At 40.1% G+C, this 23790-nt stretch overlaps 1 protein-coding gene across 1 annotated transcript in view; it reads right to left on the bottom strand.

Annotated features, from left to right (window-relative positions):
• Positions 1–18428, bottom strand: part of fto (FTO, alpha-ketoglutarate dependent dioxygenase) — a 123332-nt gene extending 104904 nt beyond the window's left edge. The window contains exon 1 of the mRNA XM_011493353.3: positions 18122–18428. Coding sequence (XP_011491655.1) covers positions 18122–18211 — 90 coding nt within the window. The 5' untranslated portion in view covers positions 18212–18428. The remainder of the gene's footprint in view (positions 1–18121) is intronic.
• Positions 18429–23790: the final 5362 nt, after the last annotated feature.

Here is a 23790-nt window from a genome sequence, read left to right on the forward strand (position 1 = left end):
TGGAAGGCCACACCCCAACCATTTAAAAGTAGGAATCAATAAACACCTAGAATACTTTAAGTGTGACCACATACTGTCACTGATCCATCTGGTTGCTTAGTTTATAACTGGAATAATTTGCACCACAGAAAAAATATCGTACAAAAATTAGGATATGTTAGAAAAGTTAGCAGATATGGAGTCCCAGACTGTTCATAATTAAATAAATAAATATGACCTTGTGCCAATACAAAATCAACCAATATATCTCTCATAAATATATAAAAAGATCATGAAATTGTGAAAAACCTGCAAACAGATTTTAAATTAGCCAGTATATTATTAAATATATTTCATTTTGCTTTAAAAACCTGTTCATAATTTGAAAACACCATTTTAAAATATTAATTTTTAATCCTATTGAATATGATTATAATTCTATGGCTTTTTTCAGAACCTGAGATTTCAAAATCAATATTTTTATATATTTATGAGACATATATTGGTTGATTGTGTGATTGCACAAGGTCATATTTATTTATTTAATTATAAACAGTTTGGGACTCCATAAGCAGAGGTTACTGCTAATGGTTATTCTGAAAACTATAATGATTGAGTAATAGCTGTTTATTTCTTAATAGAAGTCTATGGGATTTTGGCTTTTTGGGACCAACAGACACTTCCAGTTTGGAACGCAAGACGGAAGGGGTCACTCGATCCAGTTTTCATATACAGTCAATGAACCAGACCAACAGCCCATGAAGCAATTTGTTTTGTAAGAACCTATTCCCTGAAAATCACTTTTCAATATTTTCTCCAAACATGTAGTGGTGTGAGGGTGCATGTGTCAGACAGAGGAAAAGAAGTATTGGACTCATCTTTTGTTTTTTACTTCCCATCTCTCTCACTTCATCTGACAGGCTCATTTAAAAGTATTTACACATGCACGAAGCTCGACTCAGGCAGGTTGGCACATGGCCACTCTGTTTAAGTGCTTTTCATTGTGTCTGTGGTGTCAACATCTATTTCACACTTATCTACACCTTAAAGGGGGAAAAAGATGTTTCTGTGACCTTTAGCTGGTGTCAAATCTGGAGGGAAGCAGAGAGAACGAAGACAAAGAGAGAGTGGAGATTTCAGAGATCTGCAGAGGCATGCCTTACATAACCTTTAAATTTATCTAGAAGAGATGGACTGAAAATGTGCTCCTTCCTTCACACTAAAGTTACATTTACACTGCCCTCAGCAAAGCACATTCAAGCGACCACTTCCAATGGAAAGTCAATGCAAATGCTTGTAAATACAAGTTCCGGGCTTCTGCGTTTGAAACTCTTGCGTTCATGTTCACGTTGAAACACAAGTTTCAATGACTGTTTTTTGGCTCTACGACAAAACACGCCATTGAACGCATAATAAAAGTTAAACCACGTTGAACTTTGACCAATCAAGAACTCGGTTTTGGTAGTGACATATGGATAGTGTCCATCTTCATTTAAGGAAGGGCCAACAAATTTGAAACTGTTCATCGAGGAAAAATTAATAATTGTGTCCGGCTGGAATTATATGGCACCAAGTCTTTCATATAACGGAATATGACTATGAAAGAAAAAGTAAGAATAAGAGATTTGCACCACTTCAACACTTTGCACCAAGTCTCTTCCAACTGTAGGTGGCAGACCTGTGCTAGTACAGAAGAAAATGAAGAAAAGAAGAATACCGTTCCTGCTTTTCTAGTGTCAACACTGTGGCCTAAACGTACGCATTCAAAAACCCGTGTTTAGCCCGTTCCTGAACGCACATCACGTGTCCGGTGTGAATGTGTCATAAACACTTCAAGAAGATAGTATGTTAGAAAATGATCAAGGGTATATTTAAGTGGTCACTTTTCCAGGATTTCAACTAGCAGCCTCACTGGCACAAAAGACAATGTCACATGACTATGAACACTTGGCAAGGACCACTGATACCCATTTTGCTTTAATTGTTAGTTTGTGGCCGGGCCATAAGGTTTCCATTAAGATTGTGTCGATCGAAAAAGCTTTTTAGTTTTCACCTTCAAATTACAACATGCTTTCATGAGGTCAGCTGCTTTCCATGTGGAATGGCCAGTTTTAATGTAGACGCATTCCCTTGGTATTCAGTCCGGGTCCAGATCAGTCTGAGGGAAGTCAAAAGAAAGAGTGAGAAAATGAAGAATAGAGGAGAGATGGGTGAAAGAGTGGAGTGTTGATTGAAGGACTGTGATTAGCAGTTTTGAGCAGAGCCAGAGAGGGCCAGAGACTTGTTCTAACAGGGTTGTCGCATCCCGAGGTGCAGTCAAGGAGAAGTCAGTGCTTTAGAAGCTCCCTTGCTTCTTCCATTTCTCCCTCCCTCCCACTTTCGCTCTCACCACCCGGCCACACTTTCATTTCCTCTCCAAAAAAAATCAATATATCCGTGCAAAGTGCAGCTTGGCCCATTGGGAGGGCCAACCAACTGCAGAAGCTGGATGCAGCATTTGCAGCAACAACGGTAGGCGTCCTCTGGACCTGTCCCACAGGCAGTGTCAAGGACAGACCAGAAAACCAGAGGCCGAGGCCTCCAGATTGCCCTTCCCCTTTCCATCTTGCCCTCTTTCTCAGAGTGTTTCTCTGCAGACTGGGCTTGACTGGCTCAGCGAGGCAGAAGAGATCAATATTCAGGTGGAGCGTTTAAAATCCCCAGCTCCAGAGGCTGGCGATAGGCTCTTTAGACCCCAGTAGACCAACACATCGCTCAGGGCGGTGCAGCAGCATGGATAGATGAGTGGGTGGTTGGTGGTCACACCTGGTCACAGAATGGTTTGTGATTCGCGACAGTAAACAATTCAATAGCATTTAGCAGCTCACAATGTATAAAAGGTGTAAGGCCAAAGCTTTCACACACATCGCCATTGTCTAAACACGTCACAAATCAGAGGGATTCCTGGTGGTCCAGCTGTAGAAAATAATCAACACATTGTGCTCCTTTATTTTTATTCTGAGACAGTCTTTGTGTTCCTGCAGCTGAACATCTTTATTTACAGAGCAAAGATTACCATCCATCCATCGTGAGGCGAAGACGGGGTACACCCTGGACAGTTCACTAGTTACCAACATTTTGAAAACTGGATGGATTTCTGCAAGGCGGTGTATTGGCTAGCACGGTCGTCTCACAGCAAGAAGGCCCAGGTTTTGAATCCCAACTGAGACCTATATGTTTGGAGTTTGGATGTTCTCCTCATGCATGCGTGGGGTATCTCCGGGCACTCTGCTTTCCAAACAAAGTCCCAAAACATGCTTCATAGGCCAAATGGTGTATCTAAACTGTCCCTAGATGTGCATATGAGTTTTTGTGTGATTGTGTTGCCCTGCATTGGACTGGCAACTTGCCCAGGGTGTACTCTGACTTTTAGCAAACCCACAACTCCGGAAGGGATTCATTGAGTTGGGAAAAAAGATGGATGGGTGTGTTATCATTTCTAACTGTACTGCTCTTCATTTCCATACAGTCCCTAATGCAGAAGAAGCATGAACATGACGCGGATCGAGAGCACAAGGAGGATTTCAGTCCCAGCGCATGTCTCAGTGTGTGAGTGACTGATCACAGGAAAAGTGGCTTGTGTCTCTAATCCAGTACCACTGTTAGATAGTGCAAAGACCCTGCTCTGTGTACAGCTGCAATGTCTGATCAAACCCATCTCTTGACAAGGAACCTCTTCAAATAACAACGATTTTCAGCTCTGTGTCCTTTCCACTCCATATTAGATCATCTCCTGACACGACCAAGTCTGGTACATCAACTGGGATGAAGGCGAGGCGCAATCCGACCTGATGGGTTGGAAGAGACGAGTAACTGAGGTGCTAAGACAGCAAAATCAGGTCTGATTGGTTGACACTTGTGACAATTGGCGCATGATTTATTATTACTTTATGCTAAGCATGAGATTTCATACAAAGTTGCCTGCAAAAATGCTACAGCTGTACTTTAGCATAACTCTGAGGTACATCTCTTTCATACAGTATATAATGCTAGAAACAACCACAGTTAGTTTTCGAAATGCTATAAATTTTACCGTAACTATATTATCACTGTGATGCAGTTAAAAGGTTAAAGCTTTGCTAACGAACTTTGTGAAAATGTATCCAAAATTTGGCTAAAAAGGTTAGAAAATTTGTTTGGTGCAATATTTATTATTTGAAAAAAAATGCTTATTGACTTTAAATCTGATGCTGCTGGAAATTTGCCTTGTTTGATGTTAATATTTAGAATTTAAAGTTAAATATCTCTTCGAATCATTTCACCTGTTTTATGTAGGTTTCTGTTGATTCTGCTGCTGAGAGCTGGATAATGACCCGTTAGGCGAGGGGCAGAGGAGGGGTGCATCCTACAGATCCCTTTGGATTTATCTGTTGGCCTATTTGTTAAAACAGATTTTTTGCATATGGTATTATTACCAAGCTAAAGCGATGGTCTAAGTTAAAATTGCAAAAATCTTTCAAGCCACTCGAAAAACATATGGATTAAAACAGATTTGATCAAAACATCTGGGACAGGTCTAATCCTTTCTCATGTAGTTTCTGACCCAGATAAAATGACATTATAATGTAATGGTAGATTAATATTGAATTGAGGGCTCAGTATCATGTGTGGCTGTTTACACAATAGCCAGACAGTCTTCCTGGAATTTCAAGGTGGATGAGTTTAGTATAACAGCTTTAAAAAAAATCCAGAAGTGCAACAGACGGCGCTTCTTTGTTTATTTATTTTCTTTCACTCATTCTGAACAAAAGGAAATATTCTACCAGGAGCTGAACGCCTTAATCCTTTTGACTATTCCTCGTAGTCTGAATAGTGACAGATTAACATTCTGGAGGTTTACAAACCACCCATTTAAAAGTCTAACTGCAGATTCCACACCGTCTGCATGCATTTAAATTAGGGGTTAATATTAAAGCTGAAAACAGACAAAAGGCCTGGAGATGCAGGGGGGATGTAAGGAAGTTGGAAGAGACTCAAGCTCAGAGCATCAGTGGGTCACAACGTCCCAAACACTCTGCACCACAGTTTCTGTTGATTTCTGCTAATTATTACAGCCAATCAGAGGAGTTAACAGGGCCGAGCCTGGCCAGACCATTATCCGCCACATTTAACAGCTGGCTGGAACTGAGGTGAATGCATTACACACAGCCCTCATCCAGTAAAAATAAATCCCACTGACATCTGAGGTGTACTTAGAACAAAGGGGAGGAGGGGGGGGGGATGTGAAAAATGCAGGATAGAGGGAGGAAGAAGTGGAGGATCTGATATTATGATGTCCAAGTGCCACCTAGTGACAACTCTTCCCCCTTTTCTAGTCTGCAAGATGTGGAGCGGTTGGGGGCAAAGAGCCGGAGGGGGGGGTTAATAATAGAAAGTGGCTTTCACAACAAGAACAATGCGAACGCCGGATCATCTTCAGGTGACTTCACTATCCGTGCCGTATGTCTGCGTTCAGGACTGCAATATTTTGTTGGAAATCTCCGGCCCAGAGCCTCTGGGTCTCCTCCCCTCATTAGGCCAGGTATAAATCACACTTTGCTGGTGACCAAAGGTGAGAAGGATGAGAGTGGAGGTGAGCATGAAATAATGCTTATGTCACGGCAGGTCAGCCCTCCATTATGGCTGTTTCAAAAACTATTAATCTTGCTTGTAGTCAGTGGCCTAGAAATAATTACTTCATCTAACCTATGTAATACAGCATGACCAGCAGTCGAGCCTGGTCAATTTCAGGCAGGGAGGGGGCAAAGTGGAGGTAGAGAGTAGTTGTGGGGAGAAAAGGGGGCAGAGCCACAAATTACCAGCCTTCTGCGGGCTCCTGGGTGACTGATGACCTGCTCACTTCCTCTGTGGCCTATTCCACTCTCAGCAGTGATTCACATAGATACAAGCACGTAGGCTCCGAAAGGCAGACTGTGCAGGAGCACACGCGTCCTCCATATCCACATTAATGCATTATTAAGCACAAACGCGTCAAGCGCGGAACACACAAATCACATTATTTTAGACAAGGGTTCAAAGCCCTTTCAAAATGAGATCAAAAGGATCCAAGAGACGGTAGAGAATTCAGTTTGTTTTAATTAGTACACAGAGGTTGCTGTAATAAAACAAGATCACTCACCGGCTACCACAGAAAGTTTTTTTAATACTGCATTAACGCCCAACAGGTTTCACCGTTTTCTGCCAAAATACCAGAAAACAGTGAATACAGCTAGAGTCAACTTTGTTTCTATCTTTTATGTGAAAATACAAAGAAGAAGTAACTAATACGTTCATGTCGTCTCACCAAAGTAAGGCTAGGTTTGAAAAACAAGTATTTTACGCACTAAAAGGCACACCTAAGAGCCTTTTTTTATTTATTATTATTTGTTTATTTTTTAAAAATGACAGCGTGCTTTATATTACTAACTGATTGTTAGAGAGCGCTCTGTCAAAATGTTTGGCTGGGTGTTTTGGTGAATATGCTAACGTTGTGGTGTTGAACTGTTTTTTGTTTTTTTGGGAGGGGTTTGGCAAAGAAAATGTTATGTTTGTTCTAAATGTAAGAGTTCATTAAGTTTGTAATGACATTTTCCACTTTGATCAGCTGAAATCAGGAGTTATCAGTAGAAGGTTTTGACAATAAAAACAAAACCTTTCAACTGATTAAATACTTTGCCAGCGAAACCGAACCCTACTGCAAAGCCTGTGATCTTTATAGCTAAATGATGCATATAGCCTTTAATCATATGGGATTCTACACATAGGGAATATCTGAGTTTTAACGGTTTTTTGAGTTTGAGCCCAAACTTCCATTCAAGATCGGCTCCTCAACTGCAGGTTGAAACACCTGCATCCGAGGATAAAGCCTGGTCCGTCGCCCTAACATCATGGCTGACATGAACCCAACCATGCCAGCTTCTGGGGAAAGCCACACGGAGAGTAAACAGATGAGCACTCAGGCTTCATAAACGTCATAGGAAGCATATATGGAGTTGCATAAATAAATGCAGCCCTCCAGTGGCTGTCACAGCTGGCATTGCAGGTGCAAATTTAATTAGTCAAGGTGAAGTCTCCCTTGTTGTCTGAGGAAAGGGGGAGTCCTCGCCGAGCACAACTGTAAACATGCGCTATATCCTAATCAGGTGTCACCACGGCGTTTGATCAGCCCGCAAAAACTTGTCACAAATCCCCAGCAGAGAGTAGGCCGATGGAGAGAACAAAGGAAAATAGCTGTCATAAAAGAGCGGGGCGGCGGTGGTGATGGCAATGGTTGAAGAGACTTTGCCCATTAGCAGTCTCTGTCGTCTGTCTCTCTCCAGTTTCCCTTTAACGTCTCTCCGCCTCTAGTTTTCTTTCTTTCTTTCTCTATGTAACTACCAACAGCGTACACCTTCCTTTAGTATCCCACTGCAGCTGTCAAGCAGATGCTTCACAACCACCAACAAGGCTTCCAAAAGAAAACCCCAAAGTGGTGTGCTGTTCTTGTTTACCTTCCAAAAAAACCACACGTGTACTGAGCTTGTTTTGTTTTTATCAAGCACCATTCTGGTGGTTTAGGTCCTCCGGAAAGGCATGAAGAACCGGCGGCAGGCATCCTTTGCTCCTTCCTCCTAATGCCTTCAGGCTGCATGGAGGCAGGGCAGGAACACATGTGCCATTAGATACTGTTTACCTTTCACTTGTGACGATATTGAATGCATTAGCCGATTGAACCTCATAAGAAACACTGGCGAGTGACAAGTCCCAACGTCTTTGCGACTACCATGGTAGCGGAGATTACAGGCTAACAAAGAGCAGACAGGAGAAAAAAATATTTAAAACCCGAATAGTGATACATAAATTAATTAAAGTACAAAAAAACAAGTGGAGAATTAAAGTTGGAACATCTGTCAGAGACTTAGCTTCCCAACGTAATACCAGTGTTAGAACATTTATACCCTTGAAGTTAATGATCCCCTCTTTAATTGACAGTCAAGGAAAACTGGCTGTGGCAGCATGCTGCTGAGCCACCGATAAGACTGGCCCTCCCCCCTCCCAAAAATCAAATAAAAAAAAGAAAACAGTTTAAAGAACCTTGGCACTAATCCCTATTGTCATCCCAGTGCAGCAGAAGGACTTACAAACACAGATAACTCTGCAGAAGCTGTCTATTTCTCAGGAGTTATGGGGACAGCCGAGCCGCTGCGCGCCTCAAATCAGTCACTCAGATTAGCTCAATCCCTCTGTGCCGTCAGTCAGCCGAGACACTAGCCTGTCACTGCATTTACATGAGTCCATCTCATATGTGACAATGCTTCCCCCCTTTCCTATGTGACAATGGCAGCTAGGAAGGGGTCCACTCGCTCACAGATAGCTGGAGTGCAGTTTGGTTGATGAGCTGTTGTTGGATTAAAGTCATGGCGTGCTCGGCGCTCACGTCTTCCCTGACAAACTAACAACAAGTATAAGGGGCCTTAACCCTTCGTTTAGGGTGCGGGATTTCAGTGTCAGCCACAACACACGCATACCTGTACTCATGTACTACAGAAGAACTTTTATAAAAACCTCAAAAGCTTTGGTTTAAAACTAAACTATATGTTATTGAACCAAATTATGGGGAAAGTGTATCATTGCATACTTACTGCTAAGTAAGTTAACGTTGAGAGTGTCAAACATGTGTTGCGCTAAATCTAAAAAGAAGTTTTTCTTTTTTGATACGTACTTATTAACAGATTCTTCCAAATTTTTCGTTGTTGCTTTATAATACACAAATAATTTATCGAACCAAAAAATGAGGTTGGTACCAAATTGTGGGGAAGGTGAATTGTTGCATCCCTACTGCACCAGTATGTTTACACTGAAACCCCATGCAAAATGTTGTTTTTAATGATTGTTTTATTACATTAAACCAGGCTTCGTACAAGCCAGCTGAAAGATTTTTAATTGTTTCTTGTTTATCGTCAAATTAAAATGTTTTTTTCTGATTTGTATTTTCTTTTGTAGTGAACAAATCATATATCAAACTGAAACAACATCGTGAAATCACAACCGAATCGTGGGAAAAGGGAATTATTGAATCTTCAATAAATACAGTGTGCCTCAAAAACCAGGGGATCAACTTTATTGAAGAAACAAAAATGCAAAAACTAAAGCAAAAATCAGATAAATAAATGGTTAGAATGCCGAATTTAAAAAGCTGTTAAAGAGTGGAAGTTTCCACTTTTAAGTGTGGCACATCAACGCACCAAAAGGCTCACGGTATGCCGACTACTTTTTATGCTTCTGTGGCTCACAGCACTTCAAACAGTCCTGAAACAAATGACAGTGGATGCCCTCTACATAACAGGGCCAGGGCAAGCATGACACAGGGGTTGACAAGTGAACCCTCAAACTCCCTAACCCCTACCCCAGCCATGACTCACACACACACACACACACACACCCACCCACACACACACACACACACACACACACACACACAAACAGTCCTGAAAACAGCCCTGACATTACCACTCTGCAGCACCTCCTAACCCCTCTTGGTGTTTTTTTTTTCCTCTTTCCATCTCACTTGAGACAACCCTCAATTCAGGACCATTTTAGCCAGCCAAGTGGATGTGACCCCCTGCCCCCCAGACAGGCTCATCTGAATAAACACAGTTGAAGAAGCAGGCAGAGGAATGAAAATCTGCCTACATTATGATAGGAGGAGAAAGGATGGGAATCAGCCAAGGGGTTCCTTTCTTTATGCACGTTTGATCAAGTGCTTGACAGCGCCGGTGGATGGAATTACGGACTGCTGCACAAAAAGTTGCGGTGTGGGCCTTCAGCGTGTGTGGAAACGAGAGCGTGTTTGTTCTGTTTGGTCCGGACAGCTGGATTTCCGAGGCCTGACAGCGTTAGGCTTGTGACGAGTCTGCGGTACCTCACCACCACACACAAGAGCCGCCTACCAGCTTTCCCAGTCCATCACTCAGGATGGGTGAAGAAAGTGCCGTGAGAAGAGATCAGGCGCAGATAAAAAAAATAAAATAAAAAAATGGAGGGAGGAGAGAAAAGAAGAGGAAAAAAGGGAAAGAGGGAGGGCTGGTCAGGGGTTAAGTGTAGAGAAGACAGCGATGAAAGGCAACTGTCATGCACCAGTGCTCGCCCAGGAGCACCTGTCTCCAGAAGAACATACAAAGTGTGCCGGTCACGTCCTGACAATACCCCCCCACTTTTCTACACACACCCTCACACATACAAGCTGAGAGGAAAGGGCTGATGCTCCACCACTGGAAAGGCATCGCCTGTCTGACAGCATGCCACTCAAGCTGTCGTTGGCTCATTCGCATATGCAAGAAAAAGTTAGACTGATGAAGAAGAAACAAAACACAGAGGCTCAGTGAAGAAATCACTGAGACATGAACAGACCACCTCAACACAGAAAGGTTTGCAAAGAAAACCCTCCACAATAGAGGTTGGGCCCACACTGTTGCTCAAAAGAAACATATAAATATTTCAGTTTGCAAGTTTCAACAGGAAGTCCAATGTACTACAATTATTTACAGTAAAAATATCAAAACCCATTACCTCGATTTAAACTATTTTAATAGAATTAACCAAAAAAAAAAGCCCAATTAATCCCTTTTTCCATTCTCAGAAAATAGTTGTCATGAGTTATTAACTGTCATAACAAAGAGAGATGGTGTTTAAGAGGTTTCTGTTGTTTTTATGTGTGAAAAATGACCCTCTTCCTGTGCCGTAGATTTAAACACACTTTCACTGCTTGCATTTATAGAACATATTTCATCTTGTCTAAATTAACATTTACTATTTACAGCTTCTTGTGAAACTGATCTCCTGCAGCTTTTGTAAATTAAAGGTTTTGGACTTTCCATTGAAACCAGGTGTAACCGGTCGGTGCTTTGACTTTATGAGCAGCGAGGTAGGTCGTTCTAAAAGAGAAAAGTTCGATTTGTTTATTTATTATTGTTGTAAATGTTTCACTAAAACAGAGAAGCAGTTAACTAATTTACTACAGAATGCACTTGGCTTTGTGACACGAAACAAGTCTAAAAACCTCTAAATTGTATCTTGTCCAGATGTAAAGAAAAGTACACAGGCATGGTATGGTTACTGGAATGGTACCATCCATTCAAAAATCAAGTTGTCACTCTACAGGACTACAAAGGACATATTGACAAACATACACAACCACAGGATCATCACAATACCAAAGACTGCCACATGAAACTAACAATACATGTGGATCATAGCCTTGAGCAGCTAATGAACCCCCTGGAGGCTCCAGCCTCTGAGCAAGGGGTTAGTGGGTCATCCCCATGTTTATTCAGTACCAGTCCAATGAGCCACCGCCATCTATTGATTAAACTGATGATTATATGTCTTGCTCGTGACAGGACACATGCATGACAGACGAGCCGTACTTGGGCAGGTCATAGTGGATGTAACCTCATTGAACCTGCAGGCTGGTGCTGTTGGTTTGAATGATCCATGCTACAGCCTTGTTTGTTATTGACATCTGTGGGTTACGCCTCAACACTAATATGAGGTGTTCACTAGAAGTTGTCAGACAGGGAAACTGTCAAGGACAGTTTGGGTAAATTTGGTGATTGCTTTCATTAGAGAAATTAATTTATTTTACAAATTTGAAGGCCGTGGGGAATCTGGTACTTTTGGAATAAATGTATTTAGTATTCAATCTTAAAGTGTGTCTTTGTTATACCGACTGAATAAAAGTGGCTTCTTTCAGATTGGATATCATGAATCTATAAGAAATGCATGATGAATATGAACAATCAGAAAAGTCAGATGAAACAAACTTTAAATATTTTGTCACCAACAATTTATGTTACTTAAATGACTTTACTTGTAGTTGTGAAAGGCTTTGGTTCTGTCAGGCAAAAATATCCAAGTAGACTATGACATGGTAGACAGCGTAAAGATACATTCACACAGCCGCGTCAACTCACGTTCAAGCAACCAATGCACTTTCAATGTAAAGTCTATGTAAACACCCATAAACCCGCGTTTCGGGCTTCCCCGTTGGAAACCCTCGCATCCAGGCATGGTTACGCAAATTTATAAGTCCATTCTCTGGCTCTTCATACAAACCAGGCAAATACTGAACGGACCCTGAAAGTCAAAAAGCTAACCTTTCGTTCTTGAACATCAAAGAGTAGAGTGGGTAGTGTTCTGTTTTTGAAAGAGCCAACTGTTGTCAACATAATCATAAAGAAGAAATTAGTAATTGAGGTTTGTGCCCAGCTGGAATCATATGACATCAAGTCTCTCATATGAGTTCATGAAACCGTGTATGGCACTATCGTGAACACGCAACACATCCCCGTTGTAAATGTAGCTTAAGGTCTAGTTATCTACTCCAGGCTTATTTATCCCAAAGCAATCACAATGCTTCAGCATTTCCACTTTAATTCAGTTCAGCTCAACTTTACCTTTGTCCCAAAGGTTAAGATAACTGCAGCAAAGTAATGCAAAATAACACACATCTGAAAACAACAATAAAGAGAAGGATGCCAGTACCTACTATCTCTCAGGACAAAGGTACTATTTGCTCATCCTTGTTCCATCCAGGTAGGATGATCAGAAACATGCAGTGGTGTGTTGCATGCCATGAAATTATAAAAAAAAAAAAAAAAAAAAATATCAAAAGAAATAATAACCCAGTAAAGCAGCTCATACAGTTGAGCAGAGAGTTGAGGTAGAACAATGCATAGTATACCCATAAGCACAGTCAAACATAATGTTGGAGGAAAATAACAAAAAGCAAAGATTAAAAAAAAAGAAAGATGCATTATTAAACTACCACTGGCCAAAAAAATCTACTGATGAGAGGATCCTAAACATGACACTTCCTTAAATTGTTGCTATTACAGAGTTTAAGAAGCAATTTTAGACATAAAAAGGCCTGTAAGATGTACACACCTTTTAGAATTCGTTTTAAATTACAGCCTTTCAAATTAATGATTTGAAGACAAGGCAAAGGATTTGAATCCTGACATTAGGCTTGCAATCCAGACTAAGGTTTTAACCCAGCTTTGACTGATATGAGTCCAAGAAAGGTGTGTCGAGTACAACTCGTGTAAACGTGCCACCTCACATAAATGTGCAAAGATCAAACGGGCAGGATGAGGTAAAGGCATGTAGATGAAAAGCCGAGAAGCAGACAAATCAGCCCCCTCCAACGCTCACACAGTGGATCAATGAAAGACCTGGAGCCTAAGGCCAACGCTACATTACAAACCAAAACTTCATATTCATCTATTGATTTTACTTTTCATAATAGTATATCATTGAGCTCCAATGGGAGCAAAAATGGAGGACAGGGCTTGGGTCAACTATCACGTGGGTCCCTTTATGGATGTCTCCGCAAAATTGATGGCACATGCAGAAAGAAATTACTAAATATATTAATCAATAGCTCGTTTTCCTAGCTACAATGGTTGTTCCAGATGGAAATATATAAATACTTCTTTATGGATACTTGAGCAGCACTAACTAACGGTGCTAAATACGACCCTTAAGGTAAACTCTTTGATTAGCCAAGGCCAGAGGTGACAAAAAGGGGTGGTTGATGCTGGGATGTCACAATTTCAATGGCCTCAAGATGCTAATGCACACTGGGGCCTCCTAAAGAAACCAAAGATGGTTATTCACACACCCAGGCCAATTAGTCTTGACCCAACTATTAATTTAAACTAACGATAGGCCGAGGGCAAACCTTTCCCTGTCATGTTCAAAGTATGCAAACTGTGAATAATTTAAAAAATCTCCTCTTGAGCTGTTTTGTTGTGTACAGAAGTGGTATTGAGAAGCTATTAGGCATCGGGAAGTAAGCAGGTGTGCCATGGCCAACTACATTTGTAGAGCCTGTGGTAATTATATCTGAGCAAGCACTCATTGTGTCCTACTGCTGCTGCTGCTGCTGAAAGCAGAAAAGCTGGATGTTCTTATTTACAGCACAACACAATTAGAGAGAACATCAACTGACCTCCCAGCTTTCCAAGCTCCACAGTGGCCGGCGGGGCCATAAAGAGGGAGGGACCACATCACTGTGTGCTCCTTAATTAAATGAAAGCTGTTAGGTTCATTTGCCTCCTTTTTTTTACACGATGAACTAAGCAGCTCAGTGTTGAAGACCTCCCAGACGCCATCCCTGCTTGGCTCTAAATCACGACGGCGTGAGTGGTCCAGTGGGTCCCTGTTGGACAAGCAGCAGCCGCCACGTGGCGACGACAGCACAGGGCACGCGAAGGATCGACACCCAGCCGGTGATAAGTAATTCTGTAGAGGATTAGCAGCATGATAGCCTGATCAATACTATGTGCTCAGGCCATTAGGAATGCAGCGAGGAAATGACCCCCTCTGGTAATAAAGCAGGGCATCTGGGTTCTCCTTCATTTGCCAGCTCCATTAGTGTAATGGTATCATTATCTACCATAGCGGTATTTTTCGAAGCCGCAGCTTGACCTGTGGGGGTCTGATGAAGCTCTGAGAGCCCCCATGCCGCGTGTTCCCCTTTTCACCATTCGACACCGAGATGAGGTGTAAATTTGGCTCTGTTGGAGCTTATGGGCTTCCCAGCCTTAGGTATACATTTGCCATGTTTTATGTCAGTACTGACCACTATTTCTCCATTATTGACTCATTAATAGGACAAGCAGCAAGTAGCTTGGGCCTGGAGAGAGGAAAAAATGGCCGGCAGACAGCAAAGTTGCTGAATGTGCTGAATCTGACACCCACCTCTTGCTAAAACACCAGGCTTGACATGACAGGACATACGCATTAGTTGCCATAAATCGTTTTCTTTACACTAATTCACCAGCTAACATCTTGAGGGGGGAGAATTGATTAACAATGTCTGGGTGTGTGGCTACATAATCAGCTTTTACCTCACCAGTTGTTAATTTAACAGGACTGCCAAGGGAAACACAAACCATTTTAATGAGTGTTTAGAAATTAAATACCATAAACAGCTTGCACTAGGTGCCACAGCTAGAGAAAACCAATGAGGCTGATCTGAGCAATGGACTGGGCCGAGCCCAGGACCTCACAACATCTGGTGACCCTGTGCGATCATTACTTAAGATGCCTCTTACACACACACTTCCTGTTTCGACACAGCACTTCTTACTTGTCATCACTGTCCAACTGGTGAGGCTGGATCAAAGACAGCATTAGAACATCGGGTTAAGGGACAGGGTCAAAGCTATTTTTTTTTTCCACACTAGGCATGAGTGGGAATTTATCCTGTGATGACAAAAAAAAAAAACATCAAACATAATGAAATGCTCTCAGTTGAACCAAAACTGTGGGGACTGTCACAAAAATGGAAGATCTTGAAGGGGAGGTAAAAGTAAAAAGGATGAGTTCATTATTCATGATTTGAACATCACATAAAACTCTTGCATGTGTTGAATTTTGGCTCATAGGTTCAACCTTTAACAAATACCAAACTTGCAGAAAAAAACTCGTGATGGTTACCAACCCCTTGGCATCCAGACTACTTCTGTCTTATATCACTTAAAACAATTCTCTCTTTCTTTGGCATCAAACATTGCTGCTATTGTGAAAAAAACCATGATTAGATTTTAAAGAGACTGTTTTTTTGTTTTTTTGTTAGGCCTTTAGCCACTGGAGCTCATATTCCTCTCCTTACTGCAAAACTGAAGTATATAGTTACTAGGTAAAAATAAATAGTTAACTAGATAAATAGATACACTTTACATAACACTTTCTTAGTATGCACAAGTTTTTAGATGAATGAATTATGAATGCTTTTGTCAGAGTGACATGTACACAAGCAAACTGTGTTTAAAGACCCACTCTGATCATGATTTGATCTACTTTAAAAGTGTTCTCAGCACTCTTATTTTTATAATTATACCATTTTGGGCTGCACGGTGGCACAGTGGTTAGCTAGAAGGCCCCCCAGTTCAAGTCCCAGCTTCTCTGAAACAGAATCACCAATGGGGGACCTTTTCTGTGTGGAGTTTGCATGATCTCCCCATGCATGCTTTGGTTCTCTCCGGGGACTCCGGCTTCCTCCCACCCCCATAGGTTCATTGGTTACTCTAAATTGTCCATAGGTGTGAATGTGAGTGTGAATGGGTGTGTGATTGTGGCCCTGCGACAGACTGGCGACCTGTCCAGGATGTCCCCTGCCTTCGCCCATGAGTGGCCGGGATAGGGACCCCGAAAGGGACAAAAATGGGTTTAGAAGATAAATGAAAACAATTTAGGCAAAAATACGAAAGAAAAGTCTTTTTTTAAGTACATAGTTTTTGTAGTGGCAGTATTTCACTAAAAAAATCACCAGAGTTGTGGGTGGGACTGTTGGCATGGACTAACCCCGCCCCCCATTTCTCTCAGTGTGGCTAAGAGTTTGGAGCAGGGAGCTTATAGCCCACCAAGCATATTTTCTATGCCACGAAAAAACTCCTTTTCCAACTGCATTTCTTTCATCTGCTCCTGATTCACATCAATTTGATAAAGAAATAGACTTACTCTGAAATGCAGTTTTGAGCAGAACTATTTTTTTCATAAGAAAAACGCCACAAGAACCCGTTAAAAGCACCAGAGTGGGTCTTTAAAGACTGAAAAGGACCTGAAAGTGAGTACCTTCAGGTCCAATGTGCAATGTGCAATATTCACAAAACCAGATGAAGTTTTGTTTGAACTGCATTGAAGAGCTGAAGTTTTGTTTTTAACTATTAATTCATGATAATTCATTTTTAACCACGAAATCGTTACCACAAAAACAGTCTGTTTTAAAACAAACTGCACAAAAAAACAACATAAAAATGTCAGGAGAGAGCTGAATCAAACCACTGTGCAGCTGGGTTTTACAGAAAAGGTCGAACAAAGGGATATATTTTTCCTTTAAATTAATTCATGCCCACCTTCCATCTTAAGCCGAATTTATTAAAAGCGTCGGGGCAGACATTTTTTCCTCAGATTCACCCCAGGTGTGTAAACTTGGGAGCCCAAATGTTTAACCACCAATGTTATGAAAAGTGCCAAAAATCCATGCAGGCTGCTCCTTGGCTAATCTACAGTCATACTGTTATTTTTCAACGACATTTTGCAATATATCTCCCTTTATTTATCTAGAAAGAGGGGAAGATAAGCCTTTGGGTCTGTGCTGTGCTTCCTGATGGCCTGGAGGCCAGCTGGAATGAGTTCCTCCTATGAGCCGCTCATCTGGCCGCCACAGCTGCTTTCGTAAACAGGAGGAGGAACCACGTCTTACATAGTTTCACTGCTGTCTAACATGATCCATACACATGTGCCACAGCAGACAGCATCCAAGTGGGGAGATAAGAGGAGGAACAGACAGGCAGACGCTAACGGAGACGACTTTTCTGCCAGAAAGTGCAGGGGAGACGTGCACAGAAAGTGCACCTTGTCTCCATAAGCGACAGAAGTGGGGTCAACACTGGAGATGAGCTTGAAATCAAGTCAGCGCAAAAATCCTGGAGTCTCAAAGGTTTCCAATGCATCTTTCTGCACTCCATAGACAACTGCTGTTTGCATATGAGGAGGAATTGAGAGTATTATGACAGCTATTGGTTGATCTCCACGTTGACAGCAAAATATGAGCATAATCCCTGCATGTGTGGTTACCTCTAAAGCACAAATCCGTTCCAAACAAACTTACTACTGTTTGCAGTGCTGCTTTAACTAATCTGTCACACAATTAAAGACTTACTATCTTCATCCTTCACTTGGCTGAACTTGCATCCCACATCAACTTGATATAGTCGTGTCTTTATTTTGTCGTCTTATTTTGAAATCCAAATGTGTTTCATGTTCTGCCAAATAACGATTCATGTCGAAGAAAAGATGTGTCCAAAGCGTTATAATGTTGCACCTCCCAGCCTGTGCGTGCGTGATATAAACACAATTCCCCCTGTTACTGTAAATCTTCATTGTGCTGGACTGAGGGGAAAAATGGAAAACACAATAAAAAGGAAACACAGGCAAGGTGAGGTATGCGCTGACGTTTGGGGCTTTCTAGCGTTCAAAATGCGGCCAGCAGCATCACACCGGGAGCGTTAGACATTCAACGAGCGACGGGGCTCAGAAATCTGCCACACCTTACGGAGAAAAACGCTATCAATACCTTTGTTTTCTTCTCCCCCTCACTGTCACCCGATCTTTTCATGTTCCTGGAGTTGTGTTTACACTGCTTCGCCTTCATTTGGGGAGACATTGGTTATTGTAGTACACGAATAAAGAGGATTTCGACTTTTTCCACCCTACAAGAAAAGCAGGTCGTTTGGGTTGGTTTGGTTTGTTTCAGAAAACAGCGAACCGTTTTGGGTTTCATTGTAAAGTTTCTGTCCGGCGACGATTCGTAAAGGAGATCGGAAAAGCGGAGCAGAGTAAACTACAAATCCCAGAGTGAGCCAGTGCTCGCGGCGGAAGTAGCTTTCCTAAACTTGAGATGCTGCACTGCGCAGGTGCGGCGCGGGTACAACTCCTCACATTGTTATAACAAGTTTATTCTGAATTCACAACTGCATTGTACATTATATTTGTATAATTGCTGCATTTTTGTGTTTTTGTATTCTGCAATTGTTCAAAAAAATTAAAAAAAAAAACAACTCCTCACATAACTCATAGGTTGGTCAGTGAGTAAAAACGTTTAACATCTGTAATTCTATGGGTTTAGTGACATAAGTTAACTCTCGCATTTCACATTTTTTTCTTCCTTTTATTGATTTATTAATTTTCTATTTTTAGTTATTTATTTTCTTTTGTGATTTGTTTTATTCGGTTATAATTGAACACTAGTTTTGGAAGAAAAATAAAGTTAACAGTTTAGATTGTCAAACAATTTTATTCTGTATGCAAAACTGTATTAAATTCTTATAAATTTTGTTGATTTTGTGTATTGTATTTTGCAAATGTTTAATAAAAAAAAGGTTGGTCAGTGAGCGAAAAATGTGTTTGTGTGTGTTTGTTTTTGCTTACTTTTTAATAGGTTTTTCAAAAATAAATAGGTTTGTCTGTTGTTTGTTTTTTTGAATGGATCTACTTAGGTTGGAAAAATGTTTAACTATTATTATTATTTTATTGTATTTTTTTTTATAGTTTTCTTTCCAGTAATTAATAAAACGTTTTTTCTGAATATTAAAGTTAGAAGCTACATGTTACTGTCATGTAGTATTTTTATTTTATTGTTTTAAAATTGTTTCATATGGGTCTATTGTAGTTGTAAATAAAGTATATTATTGTATTAATACTTTTGGTTGTAATGGCTATTATAATAAAATTATTGAATAAAGTGCACTGTTTCATTATGATCCTTTTATAATGTTCTTTAATTTAATTTTCCTTTCTACACCTTTTTTTTAATGAAAGGAAGCAATCCCTTCAATTTAGGTTTGGGGGGGGCAGCACATACGCTTTGAGCATGCTCCAGCATTCGTCTTTCATAATTTGATTGCATCTCAAATCCAGGTGCCTGATTTTCCATCAGTATGTGTCAGTAGTGTGGGCCCTTTTCAACTCACCACAGATTGTCAAAGGGCACCATAAATTCTCAGTTCCTGTGTGACTTTCTGCCTCACACGCACATGCTCCCCTAGAGCTGAACCAGACTGCTTAAAACTTCAAACTGAATAGTGCTGGAATATGTCCTGTCAGTTGTTCCCATCAGAGCACATGTGAATTACATGAGAATTTCACAGAAGAAACGATGTTGGCTATGTTTGCAGGGGGCTGAAAACACCTGTTGGATATTACCATTACAGACTTTGATCAATGTCTTCATTAGTTCCATTTGTAATCTCTTTTCTTTTATGGTAGAGCTGACCCAAGTGAAGGAGTACAGAGATTTAACACACGTGTTTCTTTCACCTGTCTTGTAAAATGGTCAAAAGCTCTCCGGCTTTTTAGATGTCAGCGTGTCCGCCATCCTTTTCTAATAACATATGGGGGTTCTTTTGATTCCTATTTATAGTGGACATTTCCTCTGTTCTTCCCTTGTCCTGTAAGGGAAGAATGTGTTTGAAAAATATTCTAAGAAAGGTTTTCTGAAAACTAGATCCATGTGCTGGCTTGTCTGTGTTTTTTAGCAGCAACATATGTTACTATAGTACTTTTTTAGAGCTACTATCAAGGGGAAATGTTGTAAATAGTTTCTTTTCTATAATCTTACAACGTCAAAATCTGCCAACATCCAACCTCTGTCACCTCCGTACATCATTACTCTGGGTCTCTCTTATGCTTGAAGCTATCATTCACATATCTCTCCTGTCAGTCACCTGTATGCTTATATCATCTTTGGCTCACATGTTAACCTCTGAAGTTCTTTGAGTGAACGTACTGTACAGGGATTTTTTTTTTTGGCAGCCAAGAATCCTACTATGTCCAGTCGTCGCTGCTGAAACGTTTTCATTTCATTGCTGATGGGAAAGTGTCTGTGTTCATAGAAGAATCATATGTGCTGCCGTTTCGAAAGCTTTTTTTTCCCCCCACAAAATATATATCATTCAGACCATTTAAAAGCTCAACAACAAAGGTATGTGGAACGATTTCAAATTTCAGATTTAGGATAGAAGGAAAGGCTTTGATGATGCATCCAGCAGCAAGTCATAAGAGAGGCATAAAGACTTGAACGTAGATGAAACACTTGTGTCCTTACCAACACCATGTGTTTTTTTTTAGATAAGCCAAAGTATTAAAACAACTACCGTAATATAGATGGTTATTTAGTAATTAATGTTTCAACTTCAGAGACAAATCCTAACTTTAAAACCATTAACTTAATCCAAAGATGTACCATAGGTTGCTGCTTTGTTTAAAAGGTTTTACCAGACCGTTTTTCATAATAAAGCTATTTTAGTCTGTGAAGGCCAGTGAAATGATCAGTTTTTAATCTCTTCCTCCTTTGACTGAAGCTTTTGGGACATGAGATACTGAATAACAGGCTTTCACCTCGAAAATGGGAAAAGTCATTGTTCACAAACACAACAAAAAGAACAGAATTCTCCTTCATCAAATACCATAGACCTACCTTAATATGTGGATTTGTTTGAAAATCAATTGGTACAAAAAAAGTAAACAAAAAAATGCATGTTAGATTCTCTCACATTCACTCTGAAGAAGAACTAAACCACTTCATCTGACAATTTTAAACAATGTAGATAAGACCACATTTGGCCTGATTTTCTTTTTGCCTTTCAAAGTATATTGATATGATATCAAAATCTACGTCTGTCTGTGTGATTAAATACTGCTCTCAGCTCATGTCCTGTTATAAGCTTGTTACCATTGGAAATGAATCAGACTATTATTCACATGTTCCCACTGCCAATCATCATGAAAGGGATTATGTCAAATAGAAGGAACTTTCTTTGGATCATTTTCGTTTGATGCTCACCTCAGAGGATCTGTGAGCAATCATAAGGAACAGGCTCTTTACACAGCGCCTGCCATTTGTCCTACAGTAAATCAGGCTGTAAAGAAGGCACCTCTCCCATATTGCTGACCCGTGGGCTTTGGCATAAGACAAGGTCACGCCTGTACACACTCTGATGTGGCATCCTCTGTGATGAAGAGGCAACACAATCACTTTGAACTTCTTCTGTCATCAAATATTCCTCTCAACTGATCTGGAAAATGTGTTTGCACTCACAATGGGTGCATGTTTTTTGTTACAGAGCTCTGCATCAGTTCTGGATGACCCGTCTGACAAGGCTAACCTTTAGTGATATAATGAACATTAAAAAAACAGTGCAAGAGTACATTAAAACAGACGGGAACAGAGACCATTTTGTTGTGTCTACATTGAAACCAGAGCTCTGGGATCATCTTTTTCCGCATGTTTCAAACTATTTTACATGCTTTAAAAAAATTGCAAAACAAAGGGCTCCTTTGAGAAGATCTATGCATTGCAGGAGGTTCAATTGCACCCCGTAAACTTTATTATTCCGTTATCAGTTTGTGGTTATAAAGAAAAGGAGGCCAACTAATAGGAAAACTGAAAACAGCACCGTAAAAGCATTCCCTTGCAATGTGCAAGACTCCTACCAAAGGTTTTGTTGCGAACTTCAAACAGGACGTTCCAATCCCAGTATCCCTGTCTTCAGCATTGCTTCCCCCCCTCTTTAAAGACAAGCTTGGTTTTGATTTTTATTCATGCTGAATGAGCGTATGGAGCAGGTATGTGCCTTCTCTGCGTGGTAACCTTCGAGGTTTTGCCCGAGGAAGCTGTTATTTGTCAGTGTTTTAAAGCAGATTGTTGCCCGATGCTTTGAGTTAACATCAAAGAAGTCCTTGCAGGCAATATTAGTTAGATCAAAACCGGAATTTTATTATTTAAGTTATATGCTTAAGCCCACCAAACAAATATGTCCTTTTTCAGGAAAGGCTTTTTCTTTTTTACTGCTGTATTTAAGTCAATCCCCTTTATCACGTTTAGCACTCCCACGTCACTCCTGGGCAGTGTCAGGGGTATTTGAGTGGCTCACACATGGTGGTTCACTGCTTTACCGGTGTAAAACTGTGGCTCACCAACAGCGATGAGACATTTTAAAAGAAGGCAAAGACGGTAACACAACAGAAAGAAATATGAAACTTTGTATTTAATTATGAAGCTTATATTTACTTATTTATTTATTTCTTTGTTTATTGACATTTTGGACTTACATCTCAAACTTAACAATCTGCTGAAGTAGGAATGTCTCGACTGACCATTTCAAATGTTGCTTTCTCTTATAAATTGTTTTAAAAACAATCTAAATATGAACCCTAAATCATTATTTTTGGAATTTCCAGGAACTTTTTAAAAATTTAATTTAATTTTTTTAATTTTCTTGAATTTTACAGATATAACACTTTAAAGTAAAAATCAAACTATCACTCGCAGCCTGATTAGATGCAATATTGAAGCACACAAAAACACTCACCTGTTCTATATGTGAAAGGTTGTAGCCAATCACACGTGAGCAATTCAACACATTAACCCACATAGACAAACCTGCTTTGGTTAAACCATACACCATTGGACAAACAGGGTGATTTGAAGTGATTTTGAACATAATGACATAATTATTGGTGCTTCTGTAAGTACTTAACTATGGGATTTCTGAGCTCAATGAACTCTTGGTTTTTTAGGTCAGAGGTCACTGGATAATAGGAAAACAGGTTGAAGATAATGGGAGGGTATCAGTAACTTGAAGATACACAATTAAAAATAATACTAATGAGTATAAATGAGCATAAAAACATACAGTATATATGTAGTATGTTAACTTTGTGTTATGAATTATCTAGAACCTGAAAAGATTGGCCTTTAAACAGCAAAAAACCACACTTATGATTGAGAATTCTCCATGTCATATGCTAGGTTTAGAAAATAAAAATTTAAAAATCTAACTGTAAAAAACATGTTTTCAGGCAACCCACTAAACAGCATAACAATATTTTATTTGATTAAAAAAACAAAAAAACATGGTATTTTTATATTGACGTCCAAACAAATAACTCAGTCACCCTAAGATAAAATAAAAAGAATCAAACATAAAACATATAATTTCGTTTTCACGTTCCATAAAGCAAGATTATTTATAACAAAACGTTACCATTCTAGTACATTTATATTCATGCTGACTTAAAATTTCTAAGTATTTTTTCTTTTCACTTTTGCAATCTCATATTTAAGGCTTAAAAGGTTTTTAAATGGCTCAGTAAAATCCATACCCTGTTCAATAATTTTGATTAATCCTCAGTAAATGATCACAACAGCAAAGAGCCATCTGGGTTAGTGAATGGTAATAGTGA

Source organism: Oryzias latipes, chromosome 3 (assembly GCF_002234675.1).
Source record: "Oryzias latipes chromosome 3, ASM223467v1".
Classification (NCBI taxonomy): Eukaryota; Metazoa; Chordata; class Actinopteri; order Beloniformes; family Adrianichthyidae; genus Oryzias; species Oryzias latipes.